This window comes from Erinaceus europaeus, chromosome 16 (assembly GCF_950295315.1).
Source record: "Erinaceus europaeus chromosome 16, mEriEur2.1, whole genome shotgun sequence".
In the NCBI taxonomy this organism is placed as follows: Eukaryota; Metazoa; Chordata; class Mammalia; order Eulipotyphla; family Erinaceidae; genus Erinaceus; species Erinaceus europaeus.
Window position 1 is genome coordinate 21139035 of NC_080177.1, and position 17756 is coordinate 21156790.

The 17756-nt window shown below is 41.8% G+C and overlaps 1 protein-coding gene and 1 long non-coding RNA gene across 3 annotated transcripts in view; both read right to left on the reverse strand.

Annotated features, from left to right (window-relative positions):
- ETFA (electron transfer flavoprotein subunit alpha) overlaps positions 1-13845 on the reverse strand; it is a 79325-nt gene extending 65480 nt beyond the window's left edge. The window contains exon 1 of the mRNA XM_007525791.3: positions 13709-13845. Within this exon, the coding sequence (XP_007525853.1) occupies positions 13709-13747 (39 nt within the window). The 5' untranslated portion in view covers positions 13748-13845. The remainder of the gene's footprint in view (positions 1-13708) is intronic.
- On the reverse strand, positions 182-12752 carry LOC132533415 (uncharacterized). 2 transcript variants are annotated; one of them, XR_009545283.1, is made up of 3 exons: positions 12597-12752; positions 10699-10775; positions 182-642 (listed from the first exon to the last, which is right to left on the reverse strand). It is a non-coding gene; the product is annotated as an uncharacterized LOC132533415 (long non-coding RNA). The 2 variants fall into 2 exon arrangements; XR_009545282.1 differs by lacking the exon at positions 182-642 and adding an exon at positions 10105-10331.
- Positions 13846-17756: the final 3911 nt, after the last annotated feature.

Here is a 17756-nt window from a genome sequence, read left to right on the forward strand (position 1 = left end):
AGCAGTTACAGAAGCCAGACCTCCCACCTTCTGCACCCCACAATGATTCTGGGTCCATACTCCCAGAGGGATAATAGGGAAGCTATCAAGGGAGGGGATTGGCTATAAGCTCTGGGGGTGGGCATTGTGTGGAAATGTACCCCTTCTGTCCTATGGTCTTGTCAATGTTTCCATTTTATAAAGAGAGAGAGAGAGAGAGAGCGAAAGAAAGAAATTCTGTTGATTTTGCATAAAGCCAAAACAAGTCTGGCTGATTGTTAACAGGTACATTCTGCCCAGTAAGAAAGGCTTCAAGCCCTTTAAGTCACTATTCCTTCCCCCTTAAGGAAGAAGTATTAAGTGTGTCAACAGACTTTAATTAGTAGCCCACAGGCCTTGCAATTATGCAAAATATCTATCTGTAACTCTGACCTTTGGCTCCTTTCCTAAATGGTTTGGTGCGGGATAGCCTGAGGGTGCTTCTTCCCGAACAAGTGTTCTCAGGGTTGGAGAGAACTCAACTGGAGCCGATCTAGGCTGCTGCATGGGAGAGGGATCAGGAACTCGTGCGGCACTAACTTCGCAGGACATACACTCTGGAACTCTCGGAGCCGGAAAGCAATTTCCAAGTGTTTTTACTCAGAAAAGCAGCTTGTATATATACTAGCCAAGTAGGGTGTAAACAGGGTGTGACGTAGAGAGGGTGGAGCGAAAAAAGAGATTGGTGAAAATCAGGGTGTGACAAGGCGAGGGGGCGGAGCAGGCGAGAATTCTACCACTGAACCACCAATGCCCTGGAGGGAGGGTGGTGCTTAGTTAACAGTGGTTTATGTAAACAGACGGCAGCTCTAGGTGAGATCAAACCAATGCCCTGCAGGCATGCCGGTGCTTAGTTAAGCAGGATTAGAGACAGAAGCTTTAAGCAGGGGGAGCTGGCATACTACCCAACAGTTTGGAGTTCGTGCATAGAGTGATCAAAATATTTCTTGAGACAACAGAGAATTGCACCTGACAACTGACATTCATGCACTATTGTAACCAAGGTTTGACACACTCTATAGTATTCTCTAATTCTATTCCAGGCGGTTCACTTTCTAACAAAATCCTAAAACCTAGATATAGACCAGGTCCCATGAGACAGAGCATATGTTCACATGTATCCATAAATTAGGGCAAAATATATACCTGAAAGCAAAAATACACAATAGTCTGTAGTGAGTCAGTATCAAGTTCATAATTAAATAGTGTCTATTTAGACTTAGATACCCTCCTTACCTACTTCCTATTACAGTTCTCTCACTCACTCCAAAGCTAACCTCATCAAAGCAAGGACTGCAAAAGTTGAATAAGGGCAAGAGACTGGCATACTTTAACGATGACTCTTTAGTCACTATCTGGCCACCCCATCAGCTGGGACCTTTATCGGGGAGTCCTGAGATTCCCAAACAGACATGATGGGCCTAGACCTTGAATAAATCCGTCTCTCCATTGTTACCGGTCATTTCCATCAGGAGCAACAAAATAGACCCCTTTGTGGGCCCCCACAGGACCTTGCCCTCAACTTGGATCAACAACAGTAGAGAATGGTCCATCCTCCAAAGGGAGGATGGACAACATACTCTATGCTACACCTGAGGAAGATAGGTCGATATTAGAGCAGCTTGGAATGTTTCTACTCATGACCACAGAATGTGAGCTCAACTTTACAGGGATGCAAAGGTCACAAAGGCTCCTATGGGATATGAATATGGGCCCCAGATCACATCAAATCAATGGGGTTTACAGTCAACAATATTTATACCCCTTTCCCATATTAGGGAGCTACTCTCTTCCCTGATCCAGCTTTCTGGTCCTTTTTCCAGCCATGACATCATCTCTCAGACAATACCTTGGATCCACCTGAATATCAGATTTCAGGCTCAGGGGAAAAAAAGAAAAAGAAAAAAAAAAAAAACTAGTATAGCCACAGGCCCTTTGGAATATAACTAAAACATGCCTACTAGCTATCTACAAAATGGAGGACCTTCCAACTCTTCATCTGCACTATTCCAGCCTTTAGGTCCATGACTGGTCAACAATTTCTTTGGCTTTGTATGTTAACTCTCTTTTCAACCACCAGATTCCAGATGCTAGCATGATGCCGACCAGACTTCCCTGGACAGACAACCCCACCAATGTGTCCTGGAGCTCCGCTTCCCCAGAGCCCTTCCCCACTAGGGAAAGAGAGAGACAGGCTGGGAGTATGGAACGACCTGTCAACACCCATGTTCAGTGGCGAAGCAATTATAGAAGCCAGACCTTCCACCTTCTACACCCCACAAAGGCCTTGGGTCCATATTCCCAGAGGGTTAAAGAATAGGAAAGCTATCAGGGGAGGGGGTGGGATACAGAGTTCTGGTGATGGGAACTGTGTGGAGTTGTACCCCTCTTATCCTATGGTTTAGTCAATGTTTCCTTTTTATAAATAAAAAATAAAAAAAAAAGAAAGAAAACTAACCAGATCTGTACAACCAAACTTCCTACCTCTACACCTTCTCCTTAGCCCCTTAAGTCATCCCCCAGTATTCTTGATGAACCCAACTCTTCAGAGGTAGAAATGCTTCTAATGCCACACCAAGCTAGGTGTGGGATGAGGAAGAATGTAGCACAGCAGAATACAAAGGGATCACCAGAACCTGTAGCAGTGGATCATAACAGTTATCTTTTCAACTCCCTAAAAGCTTTTCAAAGGAAAGCAGGACTGGGGTGGGGAGACTAACATTTATTGTCAAATCAAGCATCTGTATTTTTTCATATATATAATTTATCTTACTAATAACTTGATTTTAATGAAAGAGATATACAGACAAAAAGAGATAAACAAGAGCATCAATCTGCTCTGGCTTATATAATCATTATGCTGTCTCCCTAACCCAATTTTTTCTTTTTTTTTTCTACTAAGGAAATTGCTAAAGTTAAGGTTAGAAATCTTTACTACATCTTCAAGATTTTTTTTTTTGCCCCCAAGGCTATCACTGGGGTTCAGTGCCAGCACCACAAATCCACGGCTCCTGGTGGCCACTTTTTTCCCTACTTTATTTTTTTTAATTTGACAGGATGGAGAGAAATTTGAGAAGGGGAAACAGAGAAGGAGAGAAAGACAGACACCTGCAGACCTACTTCACCATTTGTGGAGTGTCCCCTCTGAAAGTGGGTGTGGGAGCTCAAACCGGGTTCTTTGCACAGGCCCTTCCAGGTAGAACTACGTGCTCTTAACTGGGTGCACACCCGCTGACCCCCTTCCAGATCTTTTCCTTATAACATATCCTTTTATTTATATATATATGTATATATATATATATATTATTATTTATTTTCCTTTTTGTTGCCCTTGTTTTTATTGTTGCTGATGTCGTCATTGTTGGATAGGACAGAGAGAAATGGAGAGAGGAGGGGAAGATAGAGAAGGGGAGAGAAAGACAGGCACCTGCAGACCTGCTTCACTGCCTGTGAAGCAATTCCCCTGCAGGTGGGGAGCCGGGGCTCGAACCGGGATCCTTCCGCCAGTCTTTGCACTTTGCATCACATGCACTTAACCCACTGCGCTACTGAAGGACTCCCCTTATAACATATTCTTGAGTGTTTGAGCAAGAAGTAGGCACATGTTTAAAATGTAATACTGACCAGTAAGCTATTTTCCAGAAAATTATACCAATTCATAATCATTGGAATGGAATAGAAGTGACTAGAAGGCAATAAGGTGCCTGATCACTCTTGTGTCCCGAGTCTAATACAACCAGCTTGATTCCCCCCAAATATACATCTATAGAATCAAATACATGGTATTTTCCTTTTTTAATCTAAAAAGCACAGTATCTTACTAAGAATATTGTAACTGGGTCTCGATGGTATTAATTTGCAGTTTAGATCACATTTTACAAATATTGCCAGTAACTATTTATTACCAACACATATTATGCACCATATTTTATTTTGTTTTGCATATCATTTGCCATAAAAATTATGAGACTTCCATTACTATTTGAAAAAGAAATCTAAGATTTGGTGGCAGAAAGCCCATAGTTGCTATAAATTACATTTTTTTTTATTCTCTCTCTCACACACACACACACACAGAGATTACATTTTGTTTTTATTCACACACACACACACACACACACACACACACACACACACATCAGAACACTTCTCAGCTCTGGCTTATGGTGGAGCTGGGTATGGAACCTGTGACATCAGAGCCTCAGGCATGACAGTCTTTTGCATAACCACTATGCTATGTCGCCAATCCTTATAAATTATATTTCTATCATTACATTTCCTAAGGAACTGTCAAGCTTTTTAGAACTTCCAGGGGAAGACTTACATTATTTTTAGAAAACAGTTCAAAATGTGATACATGAGTAAACAACAACATAATATATTTTCATGAACCCATACAGGGGTGAGGGAACACCCAATATCATGCTTGAGAACCCAGGACTGAGCCCACATCACTGCATGGGACTGCCCACATGGGGAAGTTTTACTGGTAGTTCCACAGTGCTCCTCTTCTCTTTGTCTCACCTTCTATTTAAAAAAAAAAAAAAAAAAAACTGCAGAGGGTGAGAGTCCACTGGGAGTAGAAGAATCTTGTGGGCGGGCACAGAGTCCCAGTGACAATCCCCACTGACATAAATAAATAAATAAATAAATAAATAAATGCATATGCACAGCCAGAACTTCCCTTTTAGCTGTTTTTTGGTTTTTTTTTTTTTTGGTCTCCAAGGTTATCACTGGGACTCGGTGCCTGCATACAAATTCACTGCTCCTGGAAGCTATTTTTTCCCTTTTGTGGCCCTTGTTGTTTATCTTTTTTTTTTTAAAAGAAAAGAGAGAAGGGGAGAAGCAGACAAAGGAGGGATAGCAACACTGCTCCATTACTCCTGAAGCTCCCATGTGGTGGCTGGGGTCTCAAAGCCAGGTCCTCAAACATAACCAACGCTCTAGCATGTGAGTTATCCACTGGCCATTCTACTATGGTCATTAATTCACAATATAGATAAATAGCAAATCATGTTGTACACCTGAAATTGATGTTTTTTAAAGTTTTCTGTTTCCCTTAAGTTGGCCTAATCCATGTTCCCAGTTATATTCCTCTTACATCATTTATACTTTATTTTTAGATGTTTGAACTTGCTCTGTTCTCTCTGACCTTAAACCTTGACACAGTTTTTTCCATCTGCCTAGAGAAACTCTTCTCCTGTTGCCTAGTTAGCTTCCAGTTAATCGTTCCTAGGTTCCCTATTAATGCCAAACTCTCCAAGACTGAGTTCAGTGGAGTGGTAAAGTTTACACTTTCCGGTTGGGGAAGACAGCATAATGGTTATGCAAACAGACTCTCATGCCTGAGGGTCCTAAGCCCCAGGTTCAATCCCCCAAGCCACCATAAGCCAGAGCTGAGCAGTGCTCTGGTGTTTCTCTCTCTCTTTCTCTGCATCTCTCTCAAAAATTAAAAATAAATAAAATTTTAAAAAAAAAAACTTACACCTTCCCTGGGTTTGAATCCTACCTTCAACAATTCCTCCTCTGTGCCTCAAACTCCTCGACTATAAAATGGGGCTAGGGACTTGGTGGTGGCACAGAGGTTGAACACACTTGTTCCAATACACAAGAACCCTGGTTTTAAGCCCCATTACCCACCTGCAGGGAGAAGTTTTACAAGGGGTGAAGCAGTGCTACAGGTATCTTTCTTTCTCCCTTTCAGTTTCTCCTTCCCTCTCAATTTCTATCTCTATCCAAAATAAATAAATGTTTAAAAAGCACTTAAATTTGAGATAATAACAATAGGCACTATACAAATGTTATGGAAATTAAACTGGAAAATGTAAAGCACTTAGAATAGTGCCAGGAACATAATAAATGCTAGATAAATGTTACACATGATGCCAAAGAAGAATCTCTTTGGACTAGTTAACTTTGCTAACACCAACAAATTACTTTCAATATAACACTTTAAGACACTAGACCAGAGTATTAGCTCTGATTATCTTATCTTATTTTTACAAAATATTTATTTATTTATTCCCTTTTGTTGCCCTTGTTTTATTGTTGTAATTATTGTTGTTGTTACTGATGTCATCGTTGTTGGATAGGACAGAGAGAAATGGAGAGAGGAGGGGAAGACAGAGAAGGGGAGAGAAAGACAGACACCTGCAGACCTGCTTCACCACCTGTGAAGCAACTCCCCTGCAGGTGGGGAACCGGGGGCTAGAACCGGGATTTTTTAAGCTGGTCTTTGCACTTTGCACCATGTGCGCTTAACCCGATGTACTACCACCCAGCCCCCTCAAGGGTATATTTCTACATCACACACCACCAAAGTTCTGTGTGTTAGTCACCATCACCATCACCCCCACCATCAAACCCTATACTTCTCACAAAGTCTTAGAAAACATTTGCAGCTTGGCTATTTTTCTTCAAGTTCAAGAGCTTTAATTCTCTTTATTCCACATGAGTAAAACCATCTGGCAGTTCTCTTTCATCTCTTTACTTACTTTACTAGGCACAATCACCTCAAATTCCATTCATTTTTGTCTCAAAGGACACAAATATTGATGAAGGGCCTCTCTTGGGCAAGCTATAAGGGTGTTACTATTCTTTCTCCACCTTTTCTAAAGTACATGCACACCAACAATAGCCTCCCTGCCTTGCTCCTCCATGAAGAGCAAACTGATTTTCATTTTTACCACCACAATAAATCCATTTTCCTCAAACTCACCAACAACCTTGTTACAGGTTAAGTCCAATGAATAATGATGGTCCCTCTCTTATCTAAGCTTAATAGTTTTCACACTGCTTTTGCTCTTTGATCTTTTAGAAGCAACCAAGGAGGTTGGACACTAAGTTCCAGCCATGACTAACTGTATGTTCAGTTACCTGCTCCCAGTGTTAGGAGACAGAGAGAAAGAAGAAAACTAATTCCCTGCTTTACCTGTATAACCTAAAGTAGTTCAGAATCATTTCAGTCGGGGTCAGGTGGTGGTACACCTGGTAGTACTCACATTTCCATGTGCAAAGACCAGGGTTCAAGCTCCCAACTCCCACATGCAGGAGGGAAGCTTGATGAGTGGTTATGCAGTGCTATACGGGTCTCTCCTTTATCTCCCCCTTTCAATTTCTGAATTTATCCAGAAAAAAAAAAAAGAGATAGAGAATAGCTTTAATCTATTATTCCCAATCTTTTTCGGAATTGATGCGGAATACTAGTAAGGAGGGTTCGGCATTTTGTAATTCTAACTTCAACAACTAAAATAGCAGGAATAAGCGATACAACATATCCAAGTCCTACCCCCCACAAAAAAAAAGTATATAGGGGCCAGGTGATGGCGCATTCAGTTGAGCGCACACATTACCACTCGCAAGGACCCATGTTCACGCTCCCACTCCTCATTGTATTTATAGTGCCAGGACCCAACCCCAGTGATTAACTCTGGTAGCAATAAAAAAACAATAATTAAATTATTTTTTTATTAAAAAAAAAATAAATATATAATTGACGTCACCTCTCCCTTAGTTTAATATACATTCTTTCCAAGTATTTATGAGAGAGAGGAGGGAAAGAGAGATCCAAAGCATCACTCTGGCACATACAATCCTGGGGATCAAACAAAGATTAAAGAGAGGTGAAAACTAAATGTAACGCATGACTCTAGACCTAAGTACCTAGGTTACAATTACAAAAATTGTTATAGATAATATTAACTCAGGACTTGATGCTTGAAAGTCCAACACTACTGTGCCACCTCCCAGGCTGCAACATACATTTTGTAATAATAAAATACACATTACATTTCTGTACTTAAACTAAATAACTTGCTTTGACCTCTGCAGCAATAAAATATGGCACCTTCCTTTACTTTAAAACAGACATGATCCTTAGTAGACACACTGGCAGGCAGCGTAATTTTACAAAATTCACCTTATGCAATAAATCTTTTCAGAATCAAATCAAAATTGCCTCTTCTTTCAAAAGAAATTTAAATTTTCATGCAAATTGCAGGTGTAATCTCATTCATCAATACTAGGCCATGGACTTTCAATGTCATATTCCTTCATATCAGCTTCGTAGCATGTGAATTATGATAGACATTCCTGTCTGGCAATGAACACAGAACAAGAATGCTCAAATGACCTTGAGAAGTGTCACTTCACTTTCCACATAAATTATCTCTTTGCTATCTTACTAGTCAACAAATCAATTTTGAAGGCAAATTAGCAACACAGCAATAATCCAGATAAACCCCCTAAGAATGTTAACTGCAAATGCCTATTTTCCTCTTACGATGTTCTCTAGCTGCCTATTTTATTCATTTATTTAATTTTTTTTTGTCATAACTGGGACTCACCACTCCAGTTCAAATTTTTCAGACATGTACAGCAAACCCTAACAAAAGGACTTTTCAAAGTTAACCCAATGACCAAATAATGCGATGATAACATTAACTATCCATTGTCTTCTTGAACCCTAAGACAGCAGGAACCTCACATCTCCACTATAGATCCCCTACTTCCCCCAGTCCTGGAACCCTTGGATAGGGCCCACTTTCCCGTATGCCTCCCAATCCATATCAAATAATATTGCATCCGCCGATCACAACCTCACCAACGCAACGATTGCCACCTCAACATGCTTCACCTCAGATTGTGTCGAGACTTCACGTGTGGAATGACAACCCTTCAGCTTCATTACTCGGGTGAGACCTTTCCTTTTATAGTACACTCTACTTTCATCTCAGGTGGTTCACTTTCTAACAAAGTCCCATAACCTAGATATACACCAGTTTCTGTGAGAGAGAGCTTATGTTCACACGTATCTATAAACTACTGCAAAATACATACCTGAAAGCAGAAGTACACTAGAGTTTGCAGTGAGTACCCCCCTAACACTTCCTCTCCACTATTTCCAAGCTTTGGGTCCATGATTGCTCAACAATTTGTTTGGCTTCATATGTTAACTCTCTTTTCAATCACCAGGTTCCAGATGCCACCAGGATGCTGGCCAGGCTTCCCTGGATTGAAGACCCCACCAATGTGTCCTGGAGCTCAGTTTCCCCAGAGACCCACCCTACTAGGGAAAGAGAGAGGCAGACTGGGAGTATGGACTGACCAGTCAACGTCCATGTTCAGCGGGGAAGCAATTACAGAAGCCAGACCTTCCACCTTCTGCAACCCTCAATGACCCTGGGTCCATGCTCCCAGAGAGATAGAGAATGGGAAAGCTATCAGGGGAGGGGGTGAGTTATGGAGATTGGGTGGTGGGAATTGTGTGGAGTTGTACCCCTCCTACCCTATGGTTTTGTTAATTAATCCTTTCTTAAATAATAAATAAATAAATAAATAAATAATTTTCAGACAAAGACAGAAACTGAGAGGCAGGGGGTCGGGCTGTAAACTGAGAGGCAGGGGGTCGGGCTGTAGCGCAGTGGGTTAAGCGCACTTGGCGCAAAGTGTGGGGACTGGTGGGAGTACCCGGTTCGAGCCCCAGCTTCCCACCTGCAGGGGAGTTGCTTCACAGATGGTGAAGCAGGTCTGCAGGTGTCTATCTTTCTCTCCCACCTCTGTCTTCCCCTCCTCTCTCCATTTCTCTCTGTCCTATCCAACAACAATAACATCAATAACAATGACAATAATAACCACAACAATGGTAAAACAACCAGGGTATCAGAAAAAAAGAGGGGGGGGAAATAGCCTCCAGGAGCAGTGGATTCATGGTGCAGGCACCGAGCCCCAGCAATAACTCTGGATGCAAAAAAAAAGAAAAGAAAAGAAAAGAAAGGAAAGGAAAAGAAAAGAAAAAGAAACTGCGAGGCAGAGAAAGCAAAGTTAAATTAAAGAATTAAAGCTTCTCCCAGTGCTGTGGGTGCAGGGCTTGAACCTAGGTCACAAGCATAGCCAAGCAGGTCCCCTCCCAGTTGAGCTATGCTACTGGCTTGATCTCTAGCTCTTTATTGTAGATAAACATAACCATCTTCCTTTAACACTTAACAATGAGGAGCCCTTGTCTCCCAAAGATGAAGGACTCTGTGCAAAGGCACAAATCAGTGAGGACTAGAAATAGAACTTGGATCCCATAAGCAAGTCATTTAACTCATATTCTAATAATCTAAGGTGTTTTCTTTTTAAAAATTTAGCAAACACAAACATTATCACCTTAACAGTAATTAAGAATCATCCAGGGGCTTGTGATACAGCTCACCTGGATAGTGTGCTGTTGTGGCATATACTGCAGCCATGTTAGAGTCCAGCCCCCATAACACTGAAAGAAGCTCTGGTTTCACGGTCTATTTCCCTCCTCTCTCCATCTCTGTCTCTATCTAAAACAAAACAGAACAAAAATGCCAGTAGTGTTAGCTACCTTCATTCATGCTGTCATATTAGTGTTTCAAGGCATTCTTTTACTGTTAGCTTTACTAAAAATATCTTCTAGGCATACTTCAGATCAATTAGTTATGATCTGAAATACTACATCTTGTTCACTTTTCAGTTAATGACATAAATTTAAAACAAAAAAAAAGTTTCTACAAAAAATGTTTTAATATCAACAATGAGGATTTCATATAAATATTTTGATTTTATGGCATTATAAATATAAGTAAACAGGAAGTAGATTAAAATAATTCTCATTTGAAATATGGAATATCTTGAAAATCAAAAAAAGGGTAGCAATGGGTTATAACCTACTCAATATGGATCCATGAGTCCATAATCCATAAATGAACAAGAAGGATTGTGTTTCTTACAGTAAAGTGTGAATAAATCTAGAAGTAAAATGGAATTAGAAAAATAACCATATTATATACCACAGAACAACTTCTTAGGCAAGAATTATCAGGAGACACTAAGGCTTAGTGGATAACAGTATCAATGTCTCTCCCCACAAATTAGCTAAATGTTATAAAGGGAAGTAGAATAACCTGGAGGTGGAACAGCTCGAGCAATATTTTAGCCAAGTTATCAACATTAACTTTACCAATAATGAGGTTAAATCAACAAACACAAAAATATTTCTATGATACCCTTGCAAAAAAGACATAACCTGAGTTTAATCATAAGAAAACACTGGACAGAACTAAATCAGGAACAAAATAGAAGTCAGACAGAACTAAATTTGGAACAAAACAGAAGTCAGTCAACAAAATGAAAAACCTACATACTTCCAAAATATCAATTACATCAAAGTTAAAAGAAAAATGGAGGATTTTTTTTTCTAAAAAAGATTAAAGAGAGATGAAAACTAAATGTAATGCAAGACTCTAGACCTAGCTACCTATGTTAGAATTAGAAAAATTGTTATAGATAATATTAACACAATAACTGGCAACATGTGAATCATTATAGATTAGGGAGCACTGCATCATTGTTAAACTTTATGATTTGCCAGTTACATTGTACTGAGCCTCTAGTTGTTGAGAAATACGAGCTGGATCATCAAGTGTAGGGAAATATCTACAACACTCTCAGATGGTTCCGAAAAATTGGTAATTTCTATGCAGGAAGATAAAGCAAATGAGCCAAAGTGTTACTAGTTGGGATGATTCAAAGCAAAGAGTTATAAGCGTCCTTTGAACTATCTTTGCAACTTTTCTTATAAGTTTGAAATTATTTTTGAAAATGTTAAGTTAAATATATAGCATATGTAATTATGTATCCATTTATAAAGTATCCTTGCATTGCCTTATAATCTTGAAAGTCAAATCTCTCAGTTCTTTCTGACTTTGGAGCAGCTACTGAATTTGAATTCAAAATTAAGAAATAAGTCAAGGTCAAAGTCTTTGACAAAGCATAAAGATTTGGAAAACTGTCTATGTATATTCGCAAACTAGCCAATAAGAACTACTTAAACTGGGGGCCAGGCGGTAGGGTACATCGTACAGTACATCGTACATAGTACGATGCTGCAAGGACTTGAGCAAGGATCCTGGTTTGAATCCCCGCTCCCCCACCTGCAGGGGGGTTGCCTCACAAGTGGTGAAGCAGGTCTACAGTGGCTATCTTTCTCCCTATCTTTCCCTCCTCTCTCAATTTCTCTCTATCCTAATGAAGGAAGGAAGGAACGGAGGAAGGCAGGCAGGAAGGAATGGAGGAAGAGTGGTCACAGGAGCAGTGAATTCGTAGTGCAGGCACAGAGCCCCAGTGATAATCCTGGAGGGGGGAAAAAGAAGCTACTTAAACTAGCCATCCCAACATTCCTTTCTCCTCCCACCCCCAATTCTACAAGATCTGTTAGGTTCCCTAATGAGGTTTGTTACTTTTTGTTTTTACCATAGCACAGCTAAGCTCTGGCTTAAGGTGGTGCAGAGGACAACCTGGGAGCCTCAGGCATGAGTCTCTGCATCACTAAAACGCTACATTCCCAGGCCCCATCGCCTAGATTTCCTTCACAAGTATTTCACTTATTTCACTTATGCCAACCTTCTAATCTATTTACAAAACAACCTTCCAATTACTGCATAGATAAATATTTTTCTGTAATTCTGGCTTTGACACCTGGAATTTCCTCAAACCCATGGCTTTACCTTGTTTATGTCTGGATCTTCTGAAAGAAACACACAAAATACCTGAGGAAAAGTAGTACTGACCTAAAGGGTGTGAGGTTTGAATTTTTTAGGTTGAGGGAGGCATTGAGAACTTTCTTCTCTTGAAGAAACTAGGACTACACAATCTAGAAAGAGTGCCAGCTACCTCTAGAGGGGAGAGGGGATGAGAAAAACACACACCCCCAACACACACACACACACCCAACACACACACACACACACACACACACACAGTAGAAAAAAGTACAAAATGTTAGGTAAGTTTCTCGCTCAGTTCAACAACTTTATTTCGCTCTTAAATTTGAAAATCGAATTTGTTGTAAATTAGAAAATCTACACCACCATCATTCTTACTTGACTTGTAATTGGTTCGTCTCCCAACAAACATCTTCTTATTTTTACAGTAAAACTTATAAGAAGAAATGGGGTGGACGTTTGGCCTGCCACTATTGAAAGAAAGCATCAAAAAGCTTAGCCCCAACAACAATCTCCTGGCTAGTTAACGAACCACCTTCTGATGTTTAAAAAAAAAAAGCAGGCCAGGCTGCATTATAAAAAAAATAAATAAAATAAAAAAGCGTGCTTCTTTCAAACTTGGCTCAAATTATCAAACTGACTGATAGACTTGGCACCTACGAGCCCCTAAACTCTGCAACAAGTTTCCACGCCCACACCGCCCTTCCCTGGTCTCAACAGCAGTTACAATGCCGGCTCCCAGAATTTCTGCCTTCCTGGTGGAATTCGGGTTCAGACGAGCTGGGAGAGCGCAGCTCAGCAGTGACCTTGCCCTCCCTCCCTTGGGTGTCCAGTCCCCACCCCCGGGAGCTCCCCACCCCACCCGCCAGGTATGGAAGCCCACGGGTGCCAAAGTGATCCCCGGGGGTGGGAAAGGGAAAATGGGGAAAGAGGAGGGGCAGAGGCGCGAGTTCTTCACCACCACCACCACCACCCCCCCGTAACCCTGACCCCCGACCTCTGACCTCGGTCAGCAGTCCGCAGCCAGAAAGACTCAAGGGTAGGACCCAGAATTTTGGGTCCAGGCCGCGAGAGCCGGCCGGATCTGCACTAGCTGGTCACCTTCGCCACGACCCGGATAAGGACCGCATCTTGGGGTTGAACTGACACTAGGCCTGGTCCTCCCCGTCCGAACTCACCGCCCGCCGGAGTTTCGCAGGTGCCACAGCTCGGAACATGGTCTCTGCTCCTATCACCCTCGGCCTCACAGCATATAGCAGCCAACCAAGCTCCTCCGCCTCCGCCAATCACTCGAACGCTCGCGAGACGCGAGAACGAGAGCGGGACGCCTCAAGCAAGGAGTGAGAGCCTGCGGTTTCCGCCGGCCCATTGGGTGATCGCTCAACCAATGGGAACGGCGGGAAGTTGAGCCAGACTTGGAAGTGGGGCAAAGGTGAGACTGTGCCTCTGGAGAGGCCTCCTGCACAGTGCAAGGTGATCCTTCCGCGAACTTTCCCACGCAGCCCTTGACGCTGTCACTCTCCTGGATCCCCAACCCCGAGAGGAAATCCACCCCAATCCAGTCATTCTCTTGCTGGCTTGTTATGTCACAGATAAATGCTTACACCTATCATGCAAAGCACATTTCCCAGAAGATCGCAACCAAAGGATGTGTTAGATGAAGACCTCACCAAACTCCAGCGGAAACACAATTCGATAAAGCTTTACAATCATGGGGGAGAGAGCTGTCACTGAATTGTTGGCATTTAAGTTCCATTATGTACAGAACGGTATAGGTACAATCCGGGAAGGAACATAATAGAAAGGTTCAAGGGCAAGGGCAGGATTTTGTGTTCTGCTTGCAGAAGAAGCAGCAAGATGGAAATAAAACTGGAACAGCACTTCAAGAAAAGCCTCAAGTATCTTTTAAGAACCTGTCTTCCCCACTTCTCTTCCCTCTCTGCTTACTCCTGGGCAATACATTTACCACCACTACCTCCCAACTCTACACACAAACACACACACACACACACACACACACCAGATACATTCGGGGTCAATGCCCTTGACTGTCGAATCTCCCCGATTTATTTATTTATTGGATAGAGACAGGGAAAAATTGAGAAGGAAGGGGATAATAGAGAGGGAGAGAAACAGAGACACCTGCAGCATTGTTTCACCACTGGTGAAGCTTTCCCCCTGTAGTTGGGAATTGGGGGGGGGGGGTTTAAACCCAGGTCCTTGCACATTGTAGCATGTGCGCTTAACGAGGTGCACCACCACCTGGCCTCTCCCTTGATTTATTCATTTATCTATCTGTCTTACTTTTTTTTTTTTTGGTCATTAGGGTTATCACTGGGGCTTGGCACCCACACTACAAATCCACCACTCCCAGCAGCTATTTTTTATTTCTTTCTTTGTGTCTTTCTCTTTTTCTTTCTTTCTCTCTTTTACTCTGGACTTTCTGCTTGTGAGTCCAACTCTTTAACTACTGCACAGGCCGGGCTACGGAGTAGCAGCAGCTGTATTTCTCTCCTCTCCTTTCCCCAGTCAACTGGGAATATCAAAGGAGACCACCTGGGACCACACTTAACTCCCACACCCCAAGGATCTAACCAGGCTCAATTCAGCTTCTCTGCCAAGCCAGGCAGCACTGCTGGGCCCTGTGAGTTTCCAAACAAGTCCTGTTTATAGTCTGTAGGTTCTGAGGCAATTCACCATGTTCTCATCAGGAGAACAATGTGGAAAGGCTCCCACTATACAGTCCCACTACTAGACCACCGTGGTGTAGATCTTCTCCTGGTTAGTTCTCTGCCCCAGATGTCTGCACAGGGCCTCCCCCTCAAATTCACCAAGTGGCTCACCTCTCAAGACTTTTTGTGTTTGTTGCCACTACTTGAAATGTCCTCCTTGGGGGAATCCATATGATCTTTCCTCATTTCCATGAGGTCGCAGATCAAAAGTTGATTTCTCAGAAGGATCAGCCTTGGTTACCTATACAAACTAACCCCCGCTTCCTCTACACACTGACATGTTGCTTGAGTTCTCTTCTTGGCATTTATCACCAAGAGACACACTTTTGCTTTCCTGTTTATTGATGATCACCCTGACTGAGAATGTATTAAATTCCCTGGAGCAAGAAAGTGGATCCCACAAATATTCTTAGGTCCCTGGGCTTAGTGTTCACTCTTTCTTCTGCCTGAAATTCCTTTTCCCACAGATCTGTCTGTACTCTACCTTTAAAACTTGACTCATGAGACATTTTTTCCTTCAAAATTCTCCCTAATCTCCATAATGGATGAATCTTTTCTGCATCTTGACATTATGAATTCTGTGAACAAAGACCATGTCTTGACCATGCTTCCCCATGTGGTAGAATAGGACCGTGGACATACCTACTAGAGAATTTGTATGTGGGAGAAGAATATCTATATTTGTTTGTTTGTTGCCTCTAGGGTGATCACTGAGGCTTGGTGCCTACTTGGTATTTTGAGGAAAAAAGAGGACTTATATTCCTAAAGTCGGTACATCACTCACCATCTTCCCTGCCTCCCCTCCTATGACAAAGCAAAACCCAAAAGAGAAGCTTCCCCACCTCCACTCTCACACCCACCCCAATAGTCAGCCTTGGCAGCTCCCTGGCTACAGTGAATCAGCACAGTCTTACCAGCAGAGATGTGATGCCCATCCAGACAGGGTGATTCCTGGCAAGCAGAATCTGACCAGAGGAAGAAATAGGAAGCTACTAAAGGCTGAGATAATTGACTAGAACTGCCCATGAGTACATATTAGAGGCTCTCTGGGACTTCTGGGGGACTCATCAGGGGCATATGCTTACATGCTGGTCAAGTACCATCAAAATAGCATGTACTAAATAAAACACTTATACTAGAGGAGTTGCCTATAAATATAGGTATTTGGGTGTCTCTTCCCCCACTCAACTATAAGCTGCTTTGGTAGCAGGATCCATGGTATTTATTATCTGATTAATGTTTGTAAATGTTTAGTGAGCATTTGTAGCAATGTTTGTCCAAAGAGAAATGCAAAGTTGAGAAGTGTGGAAAGAAGGAATCAGAAGTTGTCAACCTTCCATACTTACCCCAGACCAGTTGGAAAAGTGCCTCTTGTCCTCCTTCCAATTTTAACTGCTCCAGGATTTCTGATAGAAACTGTCAACCTTGAGATGAAATAAAATCTTCAGCTACTTTAAAAGTGAGTTTATTTGTGACTAACAGAGAGGTTGCAATCTGGGATAAGCAAACTATGACCAACTATAGGCAAATCCAAGAAGACAAAGAAAAGTTGTTTTTTTATTGAGCTCTAGAAAGAAATTAGAAAGAGCTGCTATAATGAATGAAAGTTCAAGAGTGGACGTTTGTGGTGGTTTCTCTTTAACTTCCAACAGTGGACCACTCGTTGTTGCTAGGGAAGGAAGCTTCCTGTCACCTGCCATAAGAATCAGACATCTGAGAATCACCCTTCATGGCAGTCTGATGCCATTTTGAATCAGGTTTCCTTTATTCAGTTTCACAAAACTTAGAAGCAGAAGACTGGTGGAATTAAACGTAGCTCTGGTTTCTGTAAGCAGCTGGAGAACATAACTGGTACTCATTACCTACTCTCTTGCTGTCCATTCTAAATTCCCTCTCCCCTTCAGCTGGCATCATCTCTGGTCTCACCAGCTTACCTTAGTATATGAGTCCCTGACCACCAGGCCCTTCTCATACTCATGATGTTGCCCTCATCCATTTAATGTTACAATGGAATAATAGTATTGAGACACACCAAGTAGATTATTGGTCAAAATGATGAGTCTTATTCCTGCCTGCTTCACACAGTGTGCCAAAAATCCCAGATAATAGCTTATAATTTCAGTGGGAATGAGCATCATTTAAATCTGGCAGCCTTTTCTATTACATTGTCAATGGGTCAGAATAATATTCTTCACATGAAGTATACTGTGTCCAGAATCCAAAAAGATCAAGCAAATGTTATTTCCATAATGGTGGGAGATGAAATAATTTGTCTTTGTCTTTGCATGGTCTATGTGGCATTCTCCTGATACTCAACCCCCAAAAGTGTTGCCCTTGAAAGACCTCTGGATCTTTATAGAGTTGATCTTCCACTCTTCAGAATATATATGTGAGACCAACCCCTTCAAGGTTCAAGATACCTTTTGTCTATCCAACTAATGAGCATATTGCCATTTATTTAATATATCAGCGTGATGTTCCGTAAGATGTCTAA